An 18,920-nucleotide genomic window follows, 5' to 3' on the forward strand; every position below is an offset into this window, starting at 1 on the left:
AGAGAGAAATATCGACATGAAAGACTGCCACCCACACGGGGTCGGGGACAAACTGCAACTGAGGTACGTGCCCTTATCGGGAACCGAACCCAGGTCTCTCTGGGCCATAGGCCAACATTCTAACCACTGAGCCAAACTGGCCAGGACACAAGTTGCGCTATTTTTTATGTTAGTGGTTGTATGTAAGAACTGTGTGTAATTAAATGTACAGTAATATGATATTTGTAATGTCTAATATGTCTTATTTGCTCTAATATATAGGGCAATACGAGTGTACTGGTGGATAAAGGGTATTATTTCATGTCTAGGGGGCTCTAATAATGTTAAAAATGTATGTAGAAGGTTATAAACAGGTTTTCTATGCTCTGTGAAAATATGAGATTTATAAAGAATCCTACTTCATGGAAATTCATTTATCACGGTAGAGTCTAGAATGATTAACCATGATAAATGAGGGCCGATTGTATACCGGTCACAGGCACTTACATAGGTTGTGGTTCAGTCCCTGGACCTGGTGGGTGTTGGGGAGAAGCAGCAAATCAATGTGTCTGTCTCATACTGATGATTCTCTCTAATCCCCTCCCACTCTGTATAAACAAAATGGAAAAATATCCTCAAAAACTAAAAGAAAAAAAAAGACCACACAATTGAATACGTTCATGAGTTATTTGTCAAGGATTTACTGACAAATGAGGCAACATACATGTCTGAAATGCCATTATTTTCTGTCAGAGAAAAGTATTTATAGTGGGAAGTGACATCTACTATTTAAGAAATGCTTTCTTACAATTACACCTAATCCTTCATTCCTGCTCCCTCATGATTATATGATGGGCTCTACTTAAACCTAAGGGTTCCCAAGTCTGACACATTTATAGATTTACCTTAATAAAAAAATTTTCAGGCATACAGTGTCCGCAAATATCTTCATCATGGCTGACTGTATATAGGCTGTTCTAGAAATGTTTCCATTGATATAAACTACAAGATAGATGATCAGTAAACACAGTACTACATGCTTTGCGAGAAGTTATTCCTAATTGTACACTATTATCTTGAGGTCCCACTATGTGCTAAGGGTTTCCCCCAAAGTGACGACTTGTGAATACTCTTATAAGTGTTTCAGGAAGGTTGCCAAGTGGTCCAAAGCTTTCCCACAATAGTTGCGCCCATAAGGCCCCGTTCCTGTAGGTTTTCTCTGATAAACACTGAGTCCTTACTTTGTAGTGAAGGCATTCCCCCAATCATCCCATTCACAGGGTTTCTCTCTCCTCTGTGAATTCTCCCATGGGTAATGAGAATTTTCCACATTCAGTATATGCAAAGGAAGTCTTTCCTGAGTAAAATATCTGTTGCAGGGACATGCTTTCTTCCTAAACTCTTCACCATATTCACAGTATTTGTTCAAATTTTCTGCACTACGACTTCACTGATGCATTGCTCATGGTGAAGCTCTTTCCACATGCATTGCAAATACATAATTTCCCTTCATATAAATTCGCAGATGGGCAATAAGCATGGTTTTCTCCCAATTAAGCTTCAGCCACTTTTCTTGCATATACAAATTTATCTCCTGTATGAATTCTCCACATGTACAGTGAAATGAAACTTCATGGTAGTCTTTCACACATCCAATGCACATACATGTTTTCTCTTAAGTATGAGTTTGCTGATGTAAAGTGAGATCCATCATCATTACAAAGCCTTTTCCACATACACTACATACCTAGGGCTTTTCACCTGTGTGTTTTCGCTGATGTGCAATCAGATGACACTTTACTTTGAAATCTTTCCCACACTCACTACATATATAACGTTTCTCTGCTGTATGAGTCCGCTGATGTAAAACCAGCTTGCTCTTCACTGGGAAGGCTTTTCCACATTCACTACATACAAAGGGTTTCTCTCCTGTGTGAGATCGCTGATGGACAATCAGTGAGCTCTTCCTGGTCAAACCTTTCCCACATTCACTACAGATATAAGGTTTATCTCCTGTATGACTCCGTTGATGTACAACCAGCTTCCTCTTCACTGGGAAGGCTTTACCACATTCACTGCATACAAAGGGTTTCTCTCCTGTGTGAGATCGCTCATGTACAATCAGAGAGTCCTTCCTGGTGAAACCTTTGCCACACTCACTACAGACATAAGGTTTCTCTCCTGTGTGAGTCCACTGATGTACAATCAGCTGCACCTTCACTGGGAATCCTTTGCCACATTCGGTGCACACATAGGGTGTCTCTCCTGTATGAGATCGCTGATGTACAATGAGACAAGTCTTCGTGGTGAAACCTTTCCCACACTCACTACAGATATAAGGTTTCTCTCCTGTATGAGTACGTTGATGTAAAACAAGCTTGTCCTTCACTGGGAAGCCTTTTCCACATTCACTACAGGTATAAGGTTTTTTTTCTGTGTGAGAATGCTGATGCACAATGAGCTGGTTCTTCCTAATGAAACCTTTCCCACATTCACTACAGATATAAGGTTTCTCTCCTGTATGAGTCCGTTGATGTACAACGAGCTCCATCTTTACTGGAAATCCTTTTCCACATTCACTGCACACAAACGGTTTCTCTCCTGTGTGAGATCGCTGATGTACAATCAGATATTTCTTAACAACAAAACCTTTCCCACATTCACCACAGATATAAGGTTTCTCTCCTGTATGAATTCGCTGATGTTCAATCTGCGATCCCTTCCTGCTGAACTGTTTCCCACATTCACTACAGACATAAGGTTTTTCTCCTGTATGAAATCGCTTGTGTTCAATCAGCGATCTCTTGAAGGTGAAGAGTTTCCCACATTCATTGCACATATATGGTTTCTCTGAAGAATGAGTTTGCTGATGTGTAATGAGATTACCTTTCATTGTGAAGGCTTTCCCGCATATCGTACATACATAGGGCTTCTCACCCGTGTGTTTCCGCTGATGTGCGATCAGATGATGCTTTGCTTTCAAATCTTTCCCACATTCATTACATGTATAACGTTTGTCTCCTGTATGGGACCGTTCATGTAAAACCAGCTTGCTCTTCACTGAGAAAGCTGTTCCACATTCACTGCATACAAACGGTTTTTCTCTTGTGTGAGATCGCTGATGTACAATCATACAACTCTTCCTGGTAAAACCTTTCCCACATTCACTACAGATATATGGTTTCTCTCCTGTATGAGTTCGTTGATGTACAACCAGCTGCACCTTCATTGGGAAGCCTTTTCCACATTCACTACACACATAGGGTTTCTCTCCTGTATGAGATCGCTGATGTATAATCAGACAGCTCTTTGTGATGTAACCTTTCCCACATTCACTACAAATATAAGGTTTCTCTCCTGTGTGAGATCGCTGATGTACAATCAGACAACTCTTCGTGGTGTAACCTTTCCCACATTCTCTACAGATATAAGGTTTCTCTCCTGTATGAAATCGCTGATGTTCAATTAGTGATCTCTTCCTGGCAAAGTGTTTCCCACATTCGTTACAGATATAAGGTTTCTCTCCTGTATGAAATCGCTGATGTTCAATCAGTGATCTCTTTACGGTGAAGCGTTTCCCACATTCATTGCACATATATGGTTTCTCTGAAGAATGAGTTTGCTCGTGTGAAATGAGATCAACTTTCAATGTGAAGCCTTTCCCACATACACTACATACATAGGGCTCCACTCCTGTATAGTTTTGCTGATGTCTCGTGATACAACCATTGTTTTTGTAACATTTACCACATTCATTATAAATATAAGGTTTCCCTCCTGAATGAGTCCATTGATGTCCATCAAGTTGCAGCTTCACTGGGAATTGTTTATCAAATTCACTGCATGCACAGGGTTTCTCTCCTGTGTGACTTTGGTGATGACAAATGCACTGAGACTTTTTGACTAACATTTCTCCACACTCAGTATCTGTATTAGGTTTCCCTGCCATGTGAGTTTTCTGATGTATATTCAAGTCTAATTTCTTCAGGAAGGTCTTGTCACATTCAGAGCACTGTCTTAGTCCTGCATGAATTCTATGATGTTCAGAGAGGGAGTATTTCGTGGAGAAAGCTTCCCCACACAGACTGCATCCATAAGGATTCTCCTCACTATGAATTTTATTATGTTGTGTGAGAAGAGACATCTCGAAGAAGGCCTTCCCACATTCAGTGCATACATGGTCTTTCTCCATATTGTGAGTCCTCTGTTGCTGAATGACCTGGGGCTTAGTATTCACATTTTCCATACTGAAAGAGAATGTAATTTCAGGGTAACACTGTTGTTGGTTGCCATGCAGAATGCATGGCCCATGTCCATTCAACTCACCAGAATTAGTTATGGTACAGCTTCTGTTTTGGTTTTCAAAACCTAATTTTGATTTTAAAGGTTTTTCATGTATCTCACAATTATTCACAATATTGGCAAATGTGTTATGTTCACAGCATCGTTCCACACTCTTCTCAATGTTTTCAGTTTGCAAGTGACACTGTAGAGGATCATCATCTTGCCTGAATTCTACAAAAGAAGAGAACAGTCATTCACTCTGCACTCTCTCCTAATCTTAGTTTGATATAGAACAGTTTTTATAAAAATCTTCGGTAGGTAACTGGTCAGTGACAATCTATGTTGTAAAAAAGATATATATATAATTCGTTTCTGTCCAGAGTTCATGAGACTAAAGTTGTTAAAATCTTGCAATATCCTAAGTGATATGAGTATCTACTGTTATACTTAAAAAATATATATTTATTCCCAGCCATAGGTGCTCAATGGTTGAGCATCAACCTATGCAATAAGAGGTAGCCAGTTCGGTTCTTGGTCAGAGCACATGGCCAGATTCCCATTAGAGGGCATGCAGGAGGTGGATAATCGATCTCTCTCATCAATGTTTCTATGTCTCTTCCCTCTCCCTTCCTCTTTCTATAATATCAATAAAGAAAAAAATGTTTACTAGTGAAGGTGAGTTTATGCTAATGGATGGTAGCATAGGGTTTCTATACAACCTCAGGAAGGAACTAGTCACCAGACAAATTGATTAGAAGGTCACCTTTTAGCTCAACACACTGACTCATGGAAAAGGAGGAAGGGCCCGGAGAGTAAAGCTCTATAAAAATTCTTAACAAAATCTAATCCACTTACATTTTTGTTTTTTGTTTTAATCCTCACCCAAGAATATTTTTACATTTATTTTGAGACAGAGTGGGAGGGAGAAAGAGAAAGAAACATTCATGTGAGAGAAACACATCGACTGGTTGCCACCAGCACAACCCCAACCAGGGACAAACCGTAACAGGTACGTGTCCTTGCCTAGAATCGAACCCGGGTCTCTTGGTCTGCAGGCCGCCACTCTAACCACTAAACCAAACTGGCAAGGGCCACTTCTGTGTTTTTTTTAACAAAAGCATTTGCCCAGGGGATGGTCTGCCCCAGTTCCATGGGAACAAAAGTTCCTGAATTCAGGAATTTTTTAGACTCTGGCCTATATATCTACTTGTCTGTATTTTTTACAACAGTCTTTAGAATAAACTAGTAGCCCTGGCCAGACTAGCTCAGCGATTAGATAGTCGGTCATTGGAGGAATGAATCACGGGCTCAATTGCAGTCAAGGGCACGTACCTCGATTGCGATTCGTACCCGAGCCTCATTGGGATCAAGTGGGGGACAGCTACTCAATGTGTCTCTTTCACATAGATGTTTTTCTCTCTCTCCTTCCCACTCTATCTGAACAAAAATTAAAAAATGTCCTCATGTGAGGGTGAAAAAAAAAGATAAACTAGTAAACAAAGAAAGTGCTTCTATGAGTACTAGGAGCTCTTGTAGCAATTTTTAAAAAATTTTGTTTTTTCTTTATTGATTTTATAGAGAGAGGAAGGGAGTGTGAGAGACAGAAATATCAATGAGGGAGAACATTGACAAGCCTCCTCCACACATCCTCTACAAGGGAACAGACTGACCACCCAGGCAAGTGCCCCGAATAGGAACCGAATTGGCGATCCCCTGGTGCACGGGTGGATGCTCAATAACTGGGCCAAACCGACCGGGGCACTTTAGCAAATTCATTAAACTCAAGCAGGAGCTCATGTGAACCTCCAATTTATAGCCAGTGTGTCAGATGTACAGGTGATAATTTGGACTCATGACTGATATCAAAAGTGAGGGCTGTTATAGGGCTGAAACCTGAAGTTGTAGGATGTGACACTACTTCTAGGTAGATGGAGCCAGAATTGAGTTACATTTGTAGGACACCCAGGTTTAATAGTCTATGTATAGACAGGAAAAGCAACGTAATAAAGGCAATTGCAGCCTGGAAAACACGGGAAAGGAGCAAGGAGATGTTACAGGTGGAGGAAATGAGAACATGCAGGGTCGGGTAAAAATGCATTTGCAATGTTCATTTAGAAGATAATGCAATACTAATATTATGAGCACAAACTGTGTTGCGCATACTCAACTATGTATATCGACATTTTTTTTTTTTTTTATCCTCACTCGAGGACATTTTTTGTTTTTTGTTCAGATAGAGTGGGAGAGAGAGAGAGAGAAACATCGACATGAAAGGGATACATTGAGTGGTTGTCACCCACACAACCCAACCAGGGCTGGGACAAACTGCAACCGAGGTACATGCCCTAGTGGGAACCGAACCTGGGTGTCTCTGGACCACAGGTCGACATTCTAACTGCTGAGCCAAACCGGCCAGGGATGTATATCGACTTTTACCCCACTCTTTACTGAAAGAGAAGACAGGTTCACTTATGGGGTTAAAGGGAGAAGCAGGAAGAGGTAATGAAAGTGAGGGATCAAACACTGTACAAAATATTTGGCTTGAAAGGCTAAGTAGACAGAATGGCTCTTATGAAAACCAATATTACTGAGGCACAAATTGAGGGCAAAATGTAGAGTGCATAATGAAACAAAGTTTAATACAATTATTAAATATCCAGGTACAAATATGAAGACACTGGTGGAATGTTTATCTTATAAAATCTTATTTGAGCCCTGGCCTGTTTGGTTAGTGGTTAGAGCATGAGCCTGTGGAACAAAGGATCATGGATTGTACTCTTGGCTAAGAGTATGTAGCTGGATTACATATATGAAGGCCTTCAGTCTTTGCAATTTTATTTTTTATTTTTTTATCCTCACCCGAGGACATTTTTCCATTTTTTGTTCAGGTAGAGTGGGAGGGAGAGAGAGGAACAGAGAGAGAGAGAGAAACATCGATGTGAAAGGGACACATCGAGTGGCTGCCACCCGCACAACCGACCAGGGCCGGGGACAAACTGCAACCGAGGTACATGCCCTTAGCGGGAACCGAACCAGGGTCTCTCAGGACCGCAGGCCGACGCTCTAACCGCTGAGCCAAACCGGCCAGGGCCAGTCTTTGCAATTTTAAAACTTACCACAAAGTTATAGGAATCAAGACCATGATAAGAATATGTACATGTAAAATGTTCCAAAAAAGATTGTGCAGATGTTTGACCAACCCTATGAATATACTAAAAACCAACTACATATATAATTTAACAGGTGAATTGTACAGTAAGTAAAAGCATTAAAAACAAGAAATATGCTTTAGGATAAAAAAAAAAATGCAGCAGCACATCTAGGAATAAAACAAAATCTAAATTAGGAAAACAAGGAAGTCACTGGAAGCAGACATAAGCTATGACTTAATTTGGCCTGGATCTCATGTAACACAAAAAGATCTTTCCTGTTCATCAAGTGACCCAGTAAAAACATTTTAGAAGAAAGCTCAGCATGTCGGGAACAACCTAGCTGATGCCAGAATGGACAAGATTTAAAATGTCTCGGTGAAAAGAGAAAGTAAATTTTCAAAAGGATGAAAAAAGATGACTCCTGCTCTCACATACAAAAGGAGAAGCCAGAGTCCCGCTGCCATGCTGAGGAGTAAAATAGGGGGGAAGAAAGCCTACCTTAGACAATCTACATGGAGAAGTATTTGCGGGTCCATTTCACAGATCAGGAAGAGTTTAACTCATGGAAATGGAGAAAACATTTAAGAGCAATGAGAACTGAGTATGAAGAACCTTGGGGCAGGGGGGAAAAAAATGGAACAAATGCACCGAGAAAACCAGGTTATCATGGGCACACAGTATCCAAGATGAGATTGGAGATTATAGAGGAAAATCACTATTTCCTAAGAAGCCAGAAAACAAAAGGTGATCAATTGAAACTTGTGTCTCCAGAGAGCCCTGGAAAGTGTAATTTACAACAATAGAGGTGGTAATACCGGCAGAGACACTGTGACTGTGGATACAGGTGGGGTTGATCTGAGAACCCTAACAGGAAGAAAACAACGTAAACAAAAACAAGATGAAGATCAAATAAGTCAGCCCTGGCCAGTTTGGCTCAGTGGTTAGAGTGTTGGCCTGTGGTACCTAGAGACCCGGGTTCGGTTCCCGCTAAGTGCATGTACCTCAGTTACAGTTTGTCCCTGGCCCTGGTTGGGTCGAGTGGGTGGCAACCACTCGATGTGTCCCTTTCATGTCAATGTTTCTCTCTCTCTCTCCCTCCCACTCTATCTAAACAAAAAAATGGAAAAATGTCCTCAGGTGAGGATAAAAAAAAAAAGATAAAATAAGCCAGGTCAGAGCTCAGAAGACAAAAAAATATCTGTTTTCCTCTAAACTTCTACAAAGAAACAGGGTTCTCATCCATGGAGGGTGGGTCGAGTTTCCTTCTTCACTTCCACCTCTCTGACACCTGCTCTGACTAGAATGTGCCTTCCCGGCCACCCACCTGTTGCGTCTTCTTCACTTACCTGCACACACTAAATGGTGGAGCTCATCCTGTGCTCTCCATGGTTGTTCCCCTCGTTCCAACATGGAAAGCACGTCTAGTTTGCTGGCTCGATACCCTGCTCGAGAAAAATGACAGAAGACTTAGACATATTGAAAGGGGCTGGGGTCTGCCAAGGAGAGAGAATGAACAGGTTTCACATCTCTAACACAAGGACTACTCCCTCTGGAGTAGGGACACCATAACCTCCTGTCTGGGGCAAGAGGACGATCTGAGACTCCACACTTTGAGGGGAAGGCAGTTATTCTGAAGAGTTAAGCAGGTGAGAACAGAGAAGCCACTAATGGGGTAATACTTGGTGACAGGGAGCTGTCCTTACCCACTGACTCAAGGTGGCTTAAATTCTCCAACATCACGTCCCTGTACAGCATCTTCTGATCGGGGTCCAGCAGCTGCCACTCCTCCCAGGTGAACTCCACGGCCACATCGTGAAATGTCAGGGATTCCTGTAACAACTCCATGCTGTTTACTGCGAGATGTCCTTCACATGATGTGGAAGAAATCGTTTTTCTGCTCATTTTCACTTTTTTTTTTTTAATCGTCACCCGAGGACATTTTTGCTTTTATCTTCAGATAGAGAGGGAGGGAGAGAGGGAGGAAAAGAGAGAGAGAAACATCAATGTGAGAGAGACACATCGACTGACTGCCACCCACACAATCCCAACCGGGGCCCGAGACAAACTGCAATTGAGGTACATGCCCTTAGTGGGAACCGAACCCAAGTCTCTCTGGTCCAGGGGGCTGATGCTCTATTTTGAGCTTCAACTTTCGTGGCTTTACTCTATAGCGCATTTTTCAAACACTGTACTATATTTGATAATATCGCGATAGAGCGAAGCCGCGAAAGTCGAAATGCAAAGTGGCGAGGGACGACTGTATATAAGTAAAGAATCCTAGTTTGCCCTGACTCAGCGGTTGGTGCACTGGCATGTGGAATAGAGAGTCCTGGGTTCAGTTCCCACTAGGGGCAGGTACCAATATATATATAAATAAATAAATAAATAAATAAAGCTATTGCAATAATCATAAACTGCATGTCTTTATTTTTTATTTTTTGTATGGATAGAGTGGGAGGGAGAGAGAGGAAGAGAGAGAGAGAGAGAAACATCGACGTGAAGGGACACACCGAGTGGCTGCCACCCGCACGACCAACCAGGGCCGGGGACAAACTGCAACCGAAGTACGTGCCCTTAGCGGGAACTGAACCCAAGTCTCTCCGGACCGCAGGCCGACGCTCTAACCGCTGAGCCAAACTGGCCAGGGCATAAACTGCATGTCTTTAAAAAAAAAGAATTCTACTTCAGGGAAATTCATTTATTGTGGTAGAGTCTGGAACTGATTAACCGCGATAAATGAGGGTCAACTGTATTTGTAATTGTTCACAGTCGTCCATGCATTCATTCAATTAGATGTCAGTATAAAGTGAAGAAATTAAATGTTCATGATAACCTTGAAACACCTCTAATATAATCAAATTCTTATATTTCAGAGACAGAAAACATATGTATACTTTCCATACGAACAAAGGTGATTTTCTATAGGCATTACAAACACAATAATAAGAAAAGGAAAGAATAAAACAAAGTCCTGACCCATGTAGTGCAGTGGTTAGAGTGTCAGCCCCTGATTTCTAGACAAGGACAAGTACCTGGGTTACAGTTAAGGTCACAGTCCCTGTCAAGGTGTTTGTGGGACGCAAGCAATGGTTGTGTGTCTCTCACATCGATGTTTCTCCCTCTGTCTCTCCATATGCATCTATCCTTCCACTCCACTCTCTCAAATATTCAATGCTATGAATATCGCCTAGAAGGATTAAAAATAAAAGAGTCACCTGAGCCTGCGGCATTTTCTTCTGCTCTCTGACAGGAGCAGGCAGCAGGAAAGCTCTGGCTCGCTGAGTTTCTGGTCAGCTCTAGGTTTCTGTTTAGAAATCTGTCTTCAGTTAGTTCAGTCCCTGGAAATGCCGATAATCCTCCTGGGAAGTTTTCCTTGCTTCACACGATGCAATTGCTTGTGCTGTTCATGTAAGAAATGTCCAAACCTGTGGAGAATTTTTATAAGATATTTCACAAAAGCTGATGACAAATGCCAAGAAGCAAAATGACAATAGATTACATAATGCTCTGGAAAATGGCAGTTACGCAGCTTTTTCATATATTAGAATCAAAGGAAAAGAAATAGGGGGTTGCATGCAATACACTGGTGATAGATTGGAGGTGGAGCGTGAGGGGGAAGCACAGCATGGAAATCTCTGGGATTGGATAAAAAGTGAAAAATAATACATATACTTCTTTTATTTTTATTTATTTATTTAATCCTCACCTGAGGACATTTTTGCATTTATCTTCAGACAAAATAGGGCATGAGGGAGAGAGGCAGGAAGAGAGAGAGAAACATCGACGTGAGAAAGACAAATCAAGTGGCTGCCACCCACAGGACCCCAACCAGAGTCGGGGACAAACTGCAACCGAAGTACATGCCCTTAGCAGGAACCAAACCCGTGTCTTTCCGGTCCGCGGTCCGATGTTCTACTGCTGAGCTAAACTGGTCAGGGTCATATACTTCTTTTAAATGAGCAGTTGTAGAACAGTTAACAGCTAAAGTTTAATACATTAAAAATAATAATTACGTTGCCGTGGCCAGTTTGGCTCTGCAGTTAGAAAGTCAGCCTGTGGACAAGAGAGACCTGGGTTCAGTTCCCGCTAAGGGCACGTACCTTGCTTGCAGGTTGTCCCCAGCCCTGGTCGTGGGGGTCGTGGGGGTCGTGGGGGTGGCAGCCACTGGATGCGTCTCTCTCACATGGATGTTTCTCTCTCTGTCTTCTTCCCTCTCTCCCTCCAGCTCTACCTGAAGATAAATGCTAAAATGCCCTCGGGTGAGGATTAACAAAACCTGAAAAACAAAAAACAATTAGCTCTGTGGTCTCCTGCTGTGGTGCTGGAGGGGGTCTGGGGGTCTGTAAAAGGAAAATTCCCTGAGAGTCCAAAGGTATGTTATCCTAGATGAAAAAAATATTAGACAGGCTCAAGAAGGGAAAGACTGACCTCTGTCAAAGTAGATACCAGGGAGGCCATGACCATGCTAGTGACTGGCGGTTGGTTAGCAGTTCTCACTTCAGACCATCCGACAGGGAGAGTTTTGGCCTCTGGGTGGGGAAGACCGCCGAGCCCTGCGGGCGCCCCTGAGCTGTGCAGGTTCAGTACGGGGCAGCACTTCTGTCCACACCAGGGTCAGAACCCGTGGGCTCAGGAGAATATTCCACAAGGGGTTCCTCTGGGACCCGATGCTGCAGTGCTCCTGACCCCAATGCCCACAGTGTCACTGCTGTCCCTTTATCTGGTGTCCTGGAAGCCTTAGCTTCCACATGTGGTGGGGATATTCCTTCACTCTTTGGAGTTAAGGGGAGTGACTGACAGAAGATAAGGAAAATGACACCACAGAGGCAGAATAATGTTTCCTTCTTCGTGTCTAGCTTCTTTGGCGGGTCTGGTAATGAAATGGATAGTACACAGATTAAAGGGAAAAACAATCAAAATGTCATTAGCAGGTATACCTCCTGAATACATGGAAGACACTGAGAAAGACAGAGTCATTGGCCCAAATGGCCGAAGCCATCACCTAAACTACTACCTTCACCTATAGTGAAAAAGTGCTGGGAGTAGAGAGTAGTCAGGGGAGATTCTCAGGAAAAGCACAGTAAACAGGTGGAAGGTTGCTTTTCAGATATAAGGGCAGCTTTCTCCAGATGGTGCAGGTGGTTTTGCTAAAGTGAGAAAGACACCCTCACAGAGGACATTGTCCTCCCACTTGTCAATGTCCTCCTCAAGGGGTAACTTCTACCAGCTCTGCATGTTCCTCCTGGGATTGCAGTTCCTACAAATTAACCAGCCAAAATAACCAATATCCAGCCCTGGCCATTTTTGCTCAGTGGTTACAACATTCGCCCACGGACCGAAGAGCTGAAGGTTTAATTCCTGTCATTGGCACGAACCTCAGTTGCAGGTTCAGTCCCCGGGTTGGGCTCGTGTGTGAGGCAAGCAATGGATGTGTCTCTGTCACATGGTTGTTTCTCTCTCTCTCTCTCTCTCTCTCTCCTCCTCCTCCTCCTCCCCCTTTATCTGAAGGTAAAGGGGAGAATATCCTCAGGTGAGGTTTTTTTTTTTTTTTATCCTCACCCGAGGACATTTTTCCATTTTTTGTTCAGATAGAGCAGGAGGGAGAGAGAGGAAGAGAGACAGAAACATCGATGTGAAAGGGACACATTGAGGGGCTGCCACCCGCACGACCAACCAGGGCCGGGGACAAACTGCAACCGAGGTACGTGCCCTTAGGGGGAACTGAACCCGGGTCTCTCTGGACCGCAGGCCAACGCTCTAACCGCTGAGCCAAACCGGCCAGGGCCTCAGGTGAGGATTAAAAAAACAAAACAAAACAATATCCCAGAGTCATATTTGAGGGTGGCAATCTGCTGTCCTGTACATTGAAGGAACTGTGTATTTAAAAGAGAACATTCTCGCCCTGGCCAGTTTGTCTCAGCAGTTGGAGCATCGGCTCGCGGAGCAATGAGTTGCGGGTTTGATTCCGGTCAAGTGCTAGGTTGCAATTCGTTCCCAGCCATGATTGAAGTCCTATGGGAGAGAGCCACTCAATGTGTCCCTTTCACGTCGATGTTTCTCTCTCTCTGTCTCTCTGTCTCTCTCCCTCTCCCTCCCTCCCACTCTTATCTGAATGAAAATGGAAAAATGTCCTTGGGTGAAGAAAAAAATAAAATAAAATAAAATAAAACAAAAAAGAACATCAGAAAATGTTGGCTGTGAGAACGGCACAACGTGTTAGACCGGTGGGGTCACAGCCGACCTTGGTTCAGCAACTTTGCTATTTGAGTTCTGGTTCAAGTGAATTCAGAGCGAAGACTCAAAGGGAAACAGAAAGTTTCTTTAGAAATCACAGAGGTAGGAGAAGTGACGGGTAGGAGAAACGGCTCAGGAAACAAGCTACAGAGGTGAAAGAAGGGCCCTCGTGGTGCAGGAGAGAGAAGGGTAAAGGTAGGAGCCTGGGGGCGAGAGGAGCGGGAGGAGTTATAGAACCTTATTTTCCTGGAGGCTTAATGCTTAAGAGCTATTATTTGTCCCTCTGGTTGGTTCACCCCCTAAGCGGGGGACTAACCCACAAGACTTCACGTTCCCAGGGGAGGAAAAGTCAGGGCAGGGTCCAAACCGAATGGCCAGAGATATGCTAGGGGAGAAAAGGTCACCTGGGGACGAGGCCCTTGTTTGTCCAGTCCTGTCTCATTACTAAGCACCCTGGTAACCTCTGTACCTGGCCTCTGGTCCTTGCTCTACTCCTGTGGGTCTAAATGCCTATCAACAAGCAACTCACAGATTCTACACACACAGCTGGCTAGACCTGCACCATGTCCCTCACCTCATTGCATAGTAATTCAAATGTAACCGCACAAGGAATGGGTCCAGGCACCGGTCAGCACTTGAGCCAATGAAGCAGAGACAAGAGCATTTATTCCAACACTGCGGCAGTATGGGAGAGCAGTAACCCTCTCTACAACTTTCACAAGCCTTCTTTACCCATTCAGAAATAACCAGTTTTACAACAACTTTCTTTTTCAAAAATAAATATCTCCATAGCCTATACCTTCAATCATGGAAATTATTCAGTTTCTTTCCAATGAATTAACATTCTTTACTCTTAGTTGGATAACCACCAAAAAAGTAAGTGACACCTTTAAATCTACCTTAGAGCTTTTTGTAAAAAGGCCAAAAGTAGGTTTACTTAAGACTTTTCGACCGGCCAGTGTGGCTCAGTGGTTGAGTGTCAACCCATGCACCAAGTGGTGGCTACTTCAATTCACAGTCAGGGCACATGCCCAGGCCAAATCCCCAGTGGGGGCATGCTGGAGTTTTCTCTTTCTCCCTCCCTCCCTTCCTCTCTCTCTCTAAAATCAATAAAGACAAAATAAAATTTACAAAGACTTGTCTACCAATCAATGTGTAACAGCTGAAATAAGTTAAATCAATCTACTCAGATAGCTAAGGTTTTTTCTTTTCTATAAGGGGTACCTCCCAGAAACTTGCATTTTATTTATCTATTTATTTATTTATTTTAATACCTTTTTTTTTTTTTTTTTTTAATCCTCACCCGAGAACATTTTTCCATTTTTTGTTCAGATAGAGTGGGAGGGAGAGAGAGGAAGAGAGAGAGAGAGAAACATCGATGTGAAGGGACACATCGAGTGGCTGCCACCCGCACGACCAACCAGGGCCGGGGACAAACTGCAACCGAGGTACATGCCCTTAGCGGGAACCGAACCCGGGGCTCTCTGCACCGCAGGTCGATGCTCCAACTGCTGAGCCAAACCGGCCAGGGCCCTTTTTTTTTTTAAATCCTCACCCAAGGACACCTTCACATATTTTATTCAGACAGAGTGGGAGGGAGAGAGAGGAGAGAGAGAGAGAAACATCAATGTGAAAGGGACACAATGAGTGGCTGCCACTCACACGACCCAACCAGGGCCAGGGACAAACTGCAACTGAAGTACATGCCCTTAGCGGGAACCGAACCCAGGTCTCTCTGGACCACAGGTTGACGCTCTAACAGCTGAGCCAAACTAGTCAGGGTTTTTTTTTTTCTTTTTAATATTTTTTCTCCTTTATTGATTTTAGAAGGAGAAGAAGGGAGAGGGGGAGGGTGATAAAACATTGATTAAAGAGAACATCGATTTTTCTGCCTCTTGCATGCCCCCCACTGGGGATTGGGCCCACAACCTGGGCATGTGCCCTGAACAGTAATCGCTCAACCACTGAGTCATACCGGCTGGGCTGTGATGGTCACTCTTAATGCCTTAAGGATTGGCAAATTTATTAACACATTTCATAACTTTCAGAAACCGGGTTTTTTTCTTTCCCCACTGGAAAATACATTTACATTTCCAAGAGACATTTTTCATATGAGATAGTCACTGACAGATCTAAATCCATCCTCTGGCTTCTCTGCAACAAAAAGCCAAGAGTAGACAAACTGAGACGAATTAACATGTTAGTATCCTTTATTTTAAAAAGCGTAAATATTTAACATTTTAATAATTTAACCAAGCAAACCTCCAAAACTTAAGATAACAAAGACTTTGGAAAGCTATGTTTAGAGACATATAATTGTTACTGAAAGGCTTTATCATAAACCCTTCGTTTTAGTTACATTTATTTATTATTTATTAAAAACTGTCAATTATTAATTACCCAAGGCATCTTCTTGATAAATTTTGTGTAGAGTTAAATAACATGAACTTTTTTGTATAAAACCAGGCAAAACCAACCTGTATTTTATGTTTGTAACAAACAAATATATCAGTTCACCTCCAATTACCCATCTGATTTTTGTTGATTACTGGATTCCTTTACTGTACTAACAGTGAGCTATTTAACTCTCTAGTGTCCTTGGCTGCTTCTAGGAGGTTGGAGAAGAGGCAGGGGGAGGGGAGATAACAGGCCCCAAGGCTTGTTCCAAGGGCTTCGACAGCTCCCTTGAATTTAGAAGTACCAGTTATTCCGGTCACATTGAGGTTGGAGCAGTGGCCTCTGCTGCTTGCACAGCCTGCACAGGGTTTCTGGGTGGTGTTAATCTCCCCATTGTTCCCGGGACCACTGTGGGGGCACTGGGAGGAGGAGCTGGAATGTTTACAAGACTTATTTTATCTCATTTTTCTTTTATGCTCTGGGTGAGGAGTGAGACCTTTCCCCTCTTTGAACCATCAAGTTAGATCTTTCTGAGTAGAATACTTATGATGTAGCAACATGAAACCTTGCCCAGAAGAAAACAAGCTATCCTATCTCAAAACAGGAACAAGAAGATGTAAAGTAAACAAATGAGTGCTCTCAACAGGAAAAGACTGGGAAACTAGCTTGAGAATCTTACCTCACACCAACCGGCACAGCACAGTGACCCTCTCAGGGCCTGAGTGGCACAACCTCCAAACAGCAGAGATTGGGGATTCCCTACGTTCATATAACAGCAGGGAGCAAACCAAGACTTAATGGATAGGAGAACAAGAACATCCGAAACCAAAGTTGCATCACAGATGGTCAGGGACTGGGAGAGCTCTCTCGCGGAACACATCACACACACACAAATGAGCTCTCATCCCTGTTTTTTCATTTGTTAGGGGTTAGGGTGGCTGATACCATGAGAGGGAGAGCAGAGATGTTTCTCCAAATAAAAACTCCCAGCCAGCCCTGGCCGGTTTGGCTCAGCAGTTAGAGTATCAGCCTGCAGTCCAGAGAGACCCAGGTTCGGTTCCCGGTAGGGGCACGGACTTCTGTTGCAGTTTGTCCCCGGCCCTGGTTGGGTTGTGCGGGTGGCAACCACTCGATGTGTCCCTTTCACGTCGATGTTTCTCTCTCTCCCTCCCACTCTATCTGAACAAAAATATGGGGGGAAAAAAAACAAAACTCCCAGCAGCTGCTGAGAAGTTCTTGCAATCCATGTCACAGGGGTCAGCCCTCCCAAAGCCGTTGGGTCCCTAGCTAAGTGAGATAAGCCCCCACCTGTAAACAAACTGAGTAAAATTATACAAGACAAAAGCCAAAACCACCCTAATATATAATATGTACAACTGCGGACAACAGACACCCGAAAGCTTTATGGCTTCCCGTGCCCTTTCGCTTATACAGCCAGACAGAACATCAGACTGAACACTACACAGAATGAATGCCCTTTGCCACGCAGAGCTGTGCCTCCACCCCACGCTGACCAGGCTAGGTTTGGAGACCGGGCGAGGTCCGAGAGAGGTCACGTTCAATCAGGAGCGGATCAGGCTCATACCAGATGAGAGGCACAGACAAAAACAACTCTCATTAGTCTACACAGCTCCAGAGGTACAGGTCTCTCCACCACCCGGGAGGGAGCCTGGTCAGCCTCCCCGCATCCCAGACACACAGGCTCAAGCCTGCAACCTGGGGATCGAACCCGCAGCCTGTCGTTGCCCAGCAGTTCGCACAGCCGGCTGAGCAGCCACTCCAGCCAGGGCCACGGGGGAACTTCGCACCAGCTCCACGTGGGCGCTTCTCCCCTCCCCCTCCCACCCCGGTGTCAATTTCAGGCTCCGGCTACAGCACCTCCGCCTCCCCCTGTGAGAAACCAAACTCCTACTGGGACCAAAATCCCTTCCGGGGAAAAATACACACTGACCTGAGTTTTGTTCAGACCCACAGAGAGGGCGCAACAGTTGTGCTGTCGATCCGCTTCCACTTCCGCACGGCTGCTGCTCAGGCCTGGGTGGCTCGTCAGGCGCTGAGGCTGCGGAATGAAGTCTCGCGGCGCTTTCCGGTGTTTGGCGCCAACTTGGCCCCGCCCACCTCGCGGGGGCGCCATGGGGGCCGCCATGTTGGGACACCTTCCTGCCGTACAGAAGGCAGCGCTCCGGGGCTGGGGGCGAGGAACCAGGGAAGGCGGTAAAGTGAGAAGCTGTAAAAGTATCTCATTTTTCTCTCACTTCTACTCCTTTGAAAACCTGGGAAAATTCTTAGACCTTTGTGATGCACACACGGTGCACGCGAAATGGCTTTCAGCGGTCGTGGCAGAGCTGTGCTAGAGCTGTGGACTATATATTCCGCCCAGAATTTATACACACGTTGAATAATGGAACGCCAGAGTTTATTAAAATACATTTCATTTCAAAAAAAATGGAATAAAATCCCCAGACATTGTTAAATTGTTTCGTCAACGCCTCTTTTCAAACGGATGTCCGTTCTTGTCCAGGCTATGCAATGGGATAGAAAACGTCGACAATCGTTATGTTCATTTGTGCGCATTTTCTTTCAATAGCTGCACTGAATTCTTGTACAGTTGCCAGTTTTGTATAATAAACTTTATTTTTTATGTATCTCCATAGAGGTGTCTAGTGCATAGCTCAGCCAGTAAGGCTCAGTAAATTTAGTAGCATTCCAAGGGCTCAGATGTCTGTTAGATTCCAGGTCATGGCACTTGCTGAGGCTGCAGGCTTGATCCCCGGTGGGGCGGTGGGGGGTGGGGGTGGGGGTGGGGGTGGGGGTGGGGGAGGGGCATTGCTGGTGGCAGCTCACGAATTAATCTCTCTCACAAGGTTGTTTCTA

General features: G+C 44.1%; 2 protein-coding genes across 2 annotated transcripts in view; both read right to left on the minus strand.

The window, feature by feature from the left end:
- Nucleotides 1–18,920, minus strand: part of LOC118638304 (zinc finger protein 615-like) — a 279,374-nt gene that overhangs the window by 139,281 nt on the left and 121,173 nt on the right. The gene's annotated exons all lie outside the window — the stretch shown is intronic.
- Nucleotides 1,217–18,102, minus strand: LOC118638281 (zinc finger protein 615-like). Its single transcript, XM_036273982.1, has 5 exons — nucleotides 17,998–18,102; nucleotides 10,631–10,840; nucleotides 9,119–9,366; nucleotides 8,762–8,857; nucleotides 1,217–4,494 (listed from the first exon to the last, which is right to left on the minus strand). Exons 3-5 carry the CDS (start codon nucleotides 9,315–9,317, stop codon nucleotides 1,727–1,729), a joined length of 3,063 nt encoding a protein of 1,020 aa, XP_036129875.1. The 5' UTR covers nucleotides 9,318–9,366; nucleotides 10,631–10,840; nucleotides 17,998–18,102; the 3' UTR covers nucleotides 1,217–1,726.

The sequence above is a fragment of the Molossus molossus genome, unplaced genomic scaffold (genome assembly GCF_014108415.1).
Source record: "Molossus molossus isolate mMolMol1 unplaced genomic scaffold, mMolMol1.p scaffold_m16_p_21, whole genome shotgun sequence".
Classification (NCBI taxonomy): Eukaryota; Metazoa; Chordata; class Mammalia; order Chiroptera; family Molossidae; genus Molossus; species Molossus molossus.